Source organism: Sander vitreus, unplaced genomic scaffold, assembly GCF_031162955.1.
Source record: "Sander vitreus isolate 19-12246 unplaced genomic scaffold, sanVit1 ctg559_0, whole genome shotgun sequence".
Classification (NCBI taxonomy): domain Eukaryota; kingdom Metazoa; phylum Chordata; class Actinopteri; order Perciformes; family Percidae; genus Sander; species Sander vitreus.
Window position 1 is genome coordinate 1 of NW_027595657.1, and position 10000 is coordinate 10000.

The following is a 10000-nucleotide window of genomic DNA, read 5'->3' on the forward strand; positions in this document are numbered from 1 at the left end:
CCACCAGTACACACTACCACCAGTACACACTTCCACCAGTATACACTTCCACCAGTACACACTACCACGAGTACACACTACTACCAGCTTTTTATCACTATTTTGAAAGTTATTCTGGGATTTTTTTTAGAGATTATTTTTTGGGGCTTCTTCGTTTATTATAGCGTGAAAGTGGATAGACATGAAAGGGGGGGGGGGGATGACACGCAGCAAAGGGCCGCAGGTCGGATTCAAACCTGCAACCCTGTAAAGGACTCAGCCTACATGGGGTTCACACTCTACTGGGGGAGCCAGAGGCTGCTGATTTTATAGTCAATATATATATATATATATATATATATACATACATATATATATATATACATACATATATACATACATATATATATATATACATACATATATATACGTATATATATATATATATATATACATACATATATATATATATACATACATATATACATACATATATATATATATACATACATATATATACGTATATATATACATATATATGTATATATATATACATACATATATATATACATACATATATATACATATATATACATATATATATATATACGTATATATATAGGGCTGTCAGCTCATGCCTCCATTTATTAATGTATTTCCACCTCACTGGGCTTGGCGTGGGGCCTAACAGCTACTATTTTGACCCTTTGCAGCACCGTTACTTCTCATCAAGCTGCCATTTCCTCCTAACACATCCTGCTGCTGCAGGCTGCAGCATGATGGAGAAACACAGCAGCAATAACTCTGAATGGAGCTTTTTATTTTCCTAAACTCCCAGACGGCTCGTAGACAGGTCTAAACCATATGCACGTTGTGTAAAGCTGAATTAAGATATCACGAAGCACGTCAAGCTGGAGCTACCAGCTACGAGCTAAGCATATAGTTCAGTTAACGTGATGCTACCTGCTAGCGGGCTAAACGGGTGGCAACTAACTGCAGACCTGTCAGCATCGTAGAGGACTCGGGTCTTAAAGACGTACTATGGTTGTCATGTCTCGTTGCCGTCGGGGGGGACAGCAGTCCCACACAGCCTGTACTCCACGGAGAAAGCAGCAAACAGGAACTGCTGCAGAGTCCAAACTCTGTCTCATTAACCGCTGATCACTGGACGTCAGTGAGGAATCTACATTATTTAGGAGTTACTAAACACTAGATGGACTCTGGTAAGGACAGATAGGATCTTTAGGTTTTAGTTCGGGACTTGGAGGAATGGTGCAATAATGACAGATTCACACATTTTTCTTTTGTTTACAGTAAATAAATAATTACAAATCTTAAAGTCAAGTTCATAAAGTCACTTTCTTTGCATTCATTTGATTCCCAGTTAAGATCCTGGTAAGAACGGCTTTCATTGTTAATATGGACTTAAAAACTGTTCTGAAATGCTAAATAATAGAATTTTAATCATGTGATAAAATATGTGATTAATTGCGCCCTAAAAAGTAGATATAAGTTATGAAATGTTCTCTAATTTTAGAGAAAAATGCAGATAGTATGAGTTATGACTTATTATGACATTATAGTTGAGATCAGGGGGTGTTGATGGAACCATCTGTGTTACTTTTGGGCTCTCTGGTCTGAAGAAACCCAAATGTTCTGATGTCGGAACTATGAAGACGGGTCAGATTAGACCCGAGGACAGTAGGAGGAACCATAGGCTGTTCATTTTAGTCTGTGGTCGGAACCAAAACAGCGGAACAACCGGAAGTAACATCGTGGGGAGGAAAATAAAGAGCGGACCCGTTGGTGTGCGGTTAGTTTTGAATACTCGTGTGTTTCTCATCTTAAACTACAAACCGTTAGTTCCGCTGAGACCCCTTCATGTGTTTAGAAACTACAGAAAGAAACGTTTAAACCGGAACTCCGTGTGAACGGTGACACCGCGCGCACGGCCGCACAGCCTGCTGGGTAATATGTTAACGACAGAGCTACGTTGATTGGAGGTCTGCGGCGCGTGGAGGCAGAAAGTTAAATAAGGAGCCCAAACAGACCGGAGCAGAAAGGGGCGCGAGGTTAGATGAAGAGCCCGCGGTGGAGGAGACGCTACGGAAGCTGCTGAAGGTCAGAACGACTCCAACTGGTCCGCAATGCTGATGTTAGCCGCTGATGTTAGCCGCTAATGTTAGCTTCCGCTGGCTGGAGTAACGGACTCAGCAGTAATACTCACGTTACAGTTACTTTAGTGCAGAGTAACTGGTGTCTCAGTCAGACTTTACACTAAACTGTGTGTGTGTGTGTGTGTGTGTGTGTGTGTGTGTGTGTGTGTGTGTGTGTGTGTCTGTCTCTGTCTCTATGTGACTGTGTGTCTGTCTGTCTGTCTCTCTCTCTCTCTCTCTCTCTCTCTGAGTGACTGCGAGTGTGTGTGTGTGTGTGTGTGTGTGTGTGTGTGTGTGTGTGTGTGTGTGTGTGTGTGACTGTGTGTGTGTGTGTGTGTGTGTGTGACTGTGTGTGTGTGTGTGTGTGTGTGTGTGTGTGTGTGTGTGTCTCTATGTGACTGTGTGCGTGCGTGTGTGCGTGTGTGCGTGTGTGTGTGTGTGCGTGTGTGCGTGTGTGTGTAGGCATGTCTGTCTCTCTGTCAGCAGAGAGAGATAGGATCCAGCGACAGGTGGAGGAGCTGGAACAGAGTCTTTCTGCAACAAATGCCGAACTGGAGCTGCTGAGCAGTGAGACAGGTACCTGTTTGTCTGTCTGTCTCTGTTGGTCTGTCCAGACTACAGAACAACCTGCAGTTTTCAAACCTAAACTGTTTCCAAATGATAAAGTTTTAGGGGCTCGGAAACACTGCAGTAGTGTGGACGCCAGGTGTAAACGTATCTGTCTGTCTGTCTTTCTGTCTGTCTGTCTGTCTAACACTGTTCTTGTGTCTCTCTGAACAGATGATAAATCAGATGATGATGATGATGCCACGGATGAGGAGGAGGAGAGACAGGTAACACACACAGAGACACACACACACACACACACACACACAGACAGACACACACAAAGACACACACACACACACACACACACACACACACACACACACACACAGACAGACACACACAAAGACACACACACACACACACACACAGACAGACAGGTATGATTGGATGACGGTGAAGGAATAACTCACATGTTAACACCATTAGTTTATGTTTTATTGTGTTTCATAATAAAAATCTAAAATTTGCCTGGTTACACCTGAGGGTCTGTTGCTACCAAGAGTCAAAGGTGTGTCTGTGTGTCTGTGTGTGTGTGTGTATGTGTAGTCTGCAGCAGGTCTGCTGGCTCAGAGAGAGAAGATCCAGAAAGAGATCCAGAACCTGGAGAACGTCCTGGGACCCATCTATGTGTCAGGTACCTGTCTGTCTGCCTGTCTGTAGCTCTTTTTAATTGAATAAATGAACAAATACAGTGAAAATAAATTTAAAAAAGCGTATTATTGTTCTTTTACAAATGTATTATTTTTATGTCTGTGTGTCTGACCTGTCTGTCTCTCTGTCGGACCTGTCTGTCTGACCTCTCTGTCTCCATTAAAGCTGACTTATATATGTATTCCTGTGTTTCTGTTCAGATGACGACGACAGCAGCAGCAGCAGTGAGGAGGTATGGTATCAACTCATTCATCCATTCATTCATTCACTCATTCATTCATTCATTCATTCACTCACTTACTCATTGAGGAGGTAAAGTACCAACAGATTCATTCATTCATTCATTCATTCATCCTAAGAAGTATCTCAAACATTAGAAACAGTCACACATTCAGTCATTTAATCTCTCACAACCAAACCTGAATACAGTAAAGTACATGTACTCCAGTACTGTACTTCAGTCCAAATACTTTTACTTTACTTAAGTCTTTTCTTTTCTGAACCTGTCTGTCTGTCTCTAACCTGTCTGTCTCTAACCTGTCTGCCTCCAGAGTGAGCTGGGTCTGTCTGTAACCTGTCTGTCTGTAACCTACCTGTCTGTCTGTCTCCAGAGTGAGCTGGGTCTGTCTCCATCGGTGGACTCGTGTCTCCAGATGAATCTGGTCTATCAGCAGGTCGTTAAAGAGACTCTGGACCAGCTGGAGACGCTGCTGACTCAGAACCACCAACACCAGGTACCCTAATACTACACTACACCCTAATACTACACCCAAACACTACACTGCACCCAAATACTACACTACACCCTAATACTACACTCTCAACACCAGGTACCCAATACTACACTACACCCAAATACTACACTACACCCTAATACTACACTCTTAACACCAGGTACACAAATACTACACTACACCCTAATACTACACCCTAAAAGCTGGAACACACCACACACGTAAGCGTTGCGTGTAGCAGTGTAGCGCAGCTATTTTTTTTACAAACTGTCCGGCCACACCGGGCTCCCTAGCGTCCTGCAGTGATAGTTTTGGCGCCCTGCAGTGATAGTTTTGGCGTCTCCTCTCTTTCTTGCGCGGTACGAGAGCGTATGTCGAGCCAGGCAGGTAACCACATACAGGAAGACCACCGTGCAGCCGGATATTTGACCAAAATGAACACATTTCAAAATAAAACAGCCTGGTTTACAGTCATCTGCAGATCTTGTATTTACCTTTTCTTCAGTGTCGCAGTTATCCAGTGAGAATTGCTGAGTCATTGTTCACACACAGTTATATAATAATAATAATAATAATAATAATAATAATCTGTTTACAGAAGGAACTGCTGTCTCAGCTGTCTGGACCAATGAAAAGTTACTCCAGGGAACAGTCCGCCCCCTCCTCCTGCCAGCAGCCAATCAGCATGTTCTTAGGCCGCTTCCTCAAACCGTACTTCAAGGACAAACTGACAGGACTGGTGAGACAGACAGACTGACACAGAGAGACACAGAAAATCGTTTTGATTTTAATATTTATATTGCTGTTTAATTTGTGTTTGTATTTATTTTTGCGTGATGCTTTGGGGATATTGTTTTTGTTACATAGAGAGAGAGAGAGAGAGAGAGACTTTCTGTGGCCGGCCGACCAATGAGACGCTGTGTGTGTGTGTCTCCAGGGTCCACCGGCCAATCAGGAGGCGAAGGAGAAGGCCAGCAGGATGACCGGCAGTCTGGACGACAGGAAACTGAGAGTCAAACGCTGTGAGAAGGAAACCATCTGGACTACACCAGAACTACACCAGACCTATACTAGAACTATACCATAACTATATCTGGACTACACCATAACTATACTAGAACTACACCATAACTACACCATAACTATATCTGGACTACACCATAACTATATCTGGACTACACCATAACTATATCTGGACTACACCATAACTATACTAGAACTACACCAGAACTACACCATAACTATATCTGGACTATAGCTGGACTATATCTGGACTACACCATAACTACACCATAACTATATCTGGACTACACCATAACTACACCATAACTATATCTGGACTACACCATAACTATATCTGGACTACACCATAACTATACTAGAACTATATCTGGACTATATCTGGACTACACCATAACTACACCATAACTATATCTGGACTACACCATAACTACACCATAACTATATCTGGACTACACCATAACTATACTAGAACTACACCAGAACTACACCATAACTATATCTGGACTATATCTGGACTACACCATAACTATACTAGAACTACACCAGAACTATATCTGGACTATAGCTAAACTATATCTAAACTATATCTAAATTATATCTGGACTATATCTGAAAAATATCTGGACTATATCTGGACTATATCTGGACTATATCTGGACTATATCTGGACTATATCTGGACTATATCTGGACTATATCTGGACTATATCTAAACTATATCTGGACTATATCTAAACTATATCTGAAATATATCTGGGCTATATCTAAACTATATCTGGATTATATCTAAACTATATCTGGACCATATCTGGACTATAGCTGGACTATATCTAAACTATATCTAAACTATATCTGGACTATATCTGGACTATATCTAAACTATATCTGGACTATATCTGGACTATATCTAAACTATATCTGGACTATATCTAAACTATATCTGGACTATATCTGGACTATATCTGGACTATATCTAAACTATATCTGGACTATATCTAAACTATATCTGGACTATATCTGCACTATATCTGGACTATATCTGGACTATATCTAAACTATATCTAAACTATATCTGGACTATATCTAAACTATATCTGGACTATATCTAAACTATATCTGGACTATATCTAAACTATATCTGGACTATATCTGGACCATATCTACACTATATATCTAAACTCTATCTGGACTATATTTGGACCATATCTAGACTATATATCTAAACTATATCTGGACTATATCTGGACTATATCTAAACTATATTTAAACTATATCTGGACTATATCTGGACTATATCTAAACTATATCTGAACTATATCTGGGCTATATCTAAACTATATCTAGACTATATCTGGATTATATCTAGACTATATCTGGACTATATCTAGACTATATCTGGACTATATCTGGACTATATCTGGGCTATATGTGGACTATATCTGGACTATATCTAAACTATATCTGAACTATATCTGGACTATATCTAAACTATATCTAAACTATATCTAAACTATATGTGGACTATATCTAAACTATATCTGGACTATATCTAAACTATATCTGGACTATATCTAAACTATATGTGGACTATATCTAAACTCTATCAGGACTATATCTAAACTATATCTGGACTATATCTGGACTATATCTGGACTATATCTAGGATTATATCTAAACTATATCTGGACTATATCAGGATTATATCTAAACTATATCTAGACTATATCTGGACTATATCTAGACTATATCTGGACTATATCTAAACTATATCTGGACTATATCTAAATTATATCTGGACTATAACTAAACTATATCTGGACTATATCAGGATTATATCTAAACTATATCTAGACTATATCTGGACTATATCTAGACTATATCTGGACTATATCTAGACTATATCTGGACTATATCTAAACTATATCTGGACTACATCTAAACTATATCTGGACTATATCTAAACTATATCTGGACTACATCTAAACTATATCTGGACTATATCTAAACTATATCTGGACTATATCTGCACCATATCTAGACTATATCTAGACTATATCTGGACTATATCTAAACTACATCTGGACTATATCTAAACTATATCTGGACTATATCTAAACTATATCTAAACTATATCTGGACTATATCTGGACTATATCTGGACTATATCTAAACTATATCTGGACTATATCTAAACTATATCTGGACTATATCTGGACTATATCTAAACTATATCTGGACCATATCTGGACTATATCTGGACTATATCTGGACTATATCAGGACTATATCTAAACTATATCTGGACTATTTCTGGATCATAGAGACAATAAGGAGCATCTGTATCTAACATCTATACATCATAAGTACATTGCTGCTCATTTCATTTATTAAAAAAAGACCCACACAAACATTTAGCTCGGTTTTGATTTTCTATTTTAAGAAGTCTTTGATACGACTGAGTCAGTCCAATGAGAAGAGTCTTTACTATACTCGGATTACTTTACAAAAAGGAGAAACACAAGATCATACATCATCTCTAACTGCCTGTCTCTCTGCCTGTCTGTCTGTCTCTCTCTTTATCTGTCTGTGTGTCTCTGTAGGGGAGAGCTGGCAGAAGACTCTGTTGATCCACTCAGTAACCAGTGACAGTCTGAGGAAACTCATCCAACCCAAACTCTCCAAGTAACATCACTCTATTATTATTGATCTATCAACTAGCTATTATCTCTCTCTGTCTCTCTCTCTGTCTCTGTCTCTCTCTCTGTCTCTCTCTGTCTCTCTCTCTCTGTCTCTCTCTCTCTCTCTCTGTCTCTCTCTCTCTGTCTCTCTCTCTCTGTCTCTCTCTCTCTCTCTCTCTCTGTCTCTCTCTCTCTGTGTCTCTCTCTCTCTGTGTCTCTCTCTCTCTCTCTCTGTCTCTCTGTCTCTCTCTCTGTCTCTCTCTCTCCCTCTCTGTCTGTCTCTCTCTCTCTCTCTCTCTCGCTCTCTCTCCCTCTCTCTCTCTCTCTCTCTCTTAACAGGAAGTAATGTTGTATTAAGCCTAATATTTGACTGATAATGGTTTAAACTTCTGTGTTTGTGTGGGAGGGTTACGCTGTTATTCAGATGTATTGACCTAACCTGTCTGTTTACCTGTCTGTCTGTGTCTACCTGTCTGTCTGTATGTGTGTCTACCTGTCTGTCTGTCAGGCTGGACTACCTGAGTCAGAAGCTGTCGTCGGCTGCAGAGACAGACAGGCAGCAGCTCCGAGAGCAGATAGACAGGCTGGAGAGAGACATCGACCTGCTCAGGTGTGTCTCACCTTCTTCATCTCGGCTGTTTTCTACTCACATTGTCGTCTCTACGTCTGACTTTTATCTCTCAAAATACTTCTTAAAATATTTAACTTTCTTCTGAAATATTAAATCATTTAAAGTTTTTTTTCCCAGCAACAGTCTGCAGAAGTTGTTGTTTTGAACCTTTTCTTCGGTGTAATGTGAGCCTGTCTGTGATTGGTCAGAGAGAAGACGGAGGCGGAGCTGATCGGGGAGCAATACGATGCACACGATTGGCAGAAAATCTCTAATGTTGATGTAAGTAATCAACCAATCACAGACTGACTGTAGTACGGCCCTAGTCTGGCTATCAGCAGACCAAGCTCCATCTTTTAACGTTAGTCTGGGGAGTCTGCTCTGGATTCTCTACTCACAGGAGGCGGGATCAATGGGCATAGTTCAAATGACTCTGTACGTGATTGTATAGTCCTTTACCCAAAATTATGATTTTGATATTAACTTTTATTTTGATAAATTGTGCATAAATGCCGTGACATTCATAGTAAACTAGACTCCTTGTAAACTGACAATTAGTGTTAATTGATCTTGATGTGTGGCATATGGTCACAGATTTTTGACAATCAGCTGATTAAGGCAGTAATTAATCAGCTGTCAGTCAGTTAGGGGCCTTTGGTTTGTAGCCAGACGGCTGCTTCATGTACCACTCAGTATGGCTGAACGATTAATTGCATTTGCGATAATATCGCGATATGTTAAGACGCGATTTCCTAATCGCAAAGGCTGCAATTTGGTCACGTGACTCGCGAGAGCAAATCAGTCTGCACCCGCAGAGAAAGCATCAATTTAGCATGGCTCGAGTCCATACATGCAGTTAATGGATACAGGCACGCAGAACTGAAGGCTTGGTTAGCAACTATTAGCTCTGATTAGCAGTTAGCTCCAGTTAGCTAGCTCCGTTATAAAGCTATGGAGTGGAGGCGAGGGCTAACAACCAGACTCTGATAAATGAGGTTCGGGGAGCTTTCACAGCAGCATGGCTGCGTTGTTTCAACGGTTTAATTAGTACAGTTAATCCCGTTAGCATGCTACTGCTAACGTAACGATAGTCTCTCTGTCTCTGAGTGCAACGTTGACGCTGTCATGCACACGGCACATAACTTCGGGAGGGGGGGGGGCTGGAGGCAGCTCCTCTGTGTGCCCTGTAAAAAAAATACACTGGTGTGTGTGTGTGTGTGTGTGTGTGTGTGTGTGTGTGTGTGTATGTATAGTATATTTTTACTTATTTAACTGTCTAGTAAAGTTCAAAGACAGTGTTTAAAATGTGCAATCCACATGTTTACATATGTTTATTACAGTAAATGATAATTAAATGTAAATACTACTAAGTGTGGTAAAGCCACATATTTGTTTTTATATTTCTGCAACCTGCCCTTCAGTTAGTGTGATAGTTTCTGCCTTTCATATGAATGTTTCCTCCAGGCGGTCAGTGACCAGTGAACTGCTGGGACTGACGTAGTTAGATAAAAGATATTCATATACATTCATGCATCACCTGCTGTCATCATCACATCCAGGCC

At 40.3% G+C, this 10000-nt stretch overlaps 1 protein-coding gene across 1 annotated transcript in view; it reads left to right on the plus strand.

Annotated features, from left to right (window-relative positions):
• Positions 1-1762: 1762 nt before the first annotated feature.
• snapc4 (small nuclear RNA activating complex, polypeptide 4) overlaps positions 1763-10000 on the plus strand; it is a 27699-nt gene continuing 19461 nt past the window's right edge. Inside the window, exons 1-11 of the mRNA XM_078245517.1 lie at positions 1763-2100; positions 2598-2711; positions 2916-2968; positions 3291-3378; positions 3596-3627; positions 4007-4129; positions 4728-4868; positions 5067-5151; positions 7751-7832; positions 8337-8438; positions 8648-8720. Coding sequence (XP_078101643.1) covers positions 2600-2711; positions 2916-2968; positions 3291-3378; positions 3596-3627; positions 4007-4129; positions 4728-4868; positions 5067-5151; positions 7751-7832; positions 8337-8438; positions 8648-8720 — 891 coding nt within the window. The 5' untranslated portion in view covers positions 1763-2100; positions 2598-2599. The remainder of the gene's footprint in view (positions 2101-2597; positions 2712-2915; positions 2969-3290; positions 3379-3595; positions 3628-4006; positions 4130-4727; positions 4869-5066; positions 5152-7750; positions 7833-8336; positions 8439-8647; positions 8721-10000) is intronic.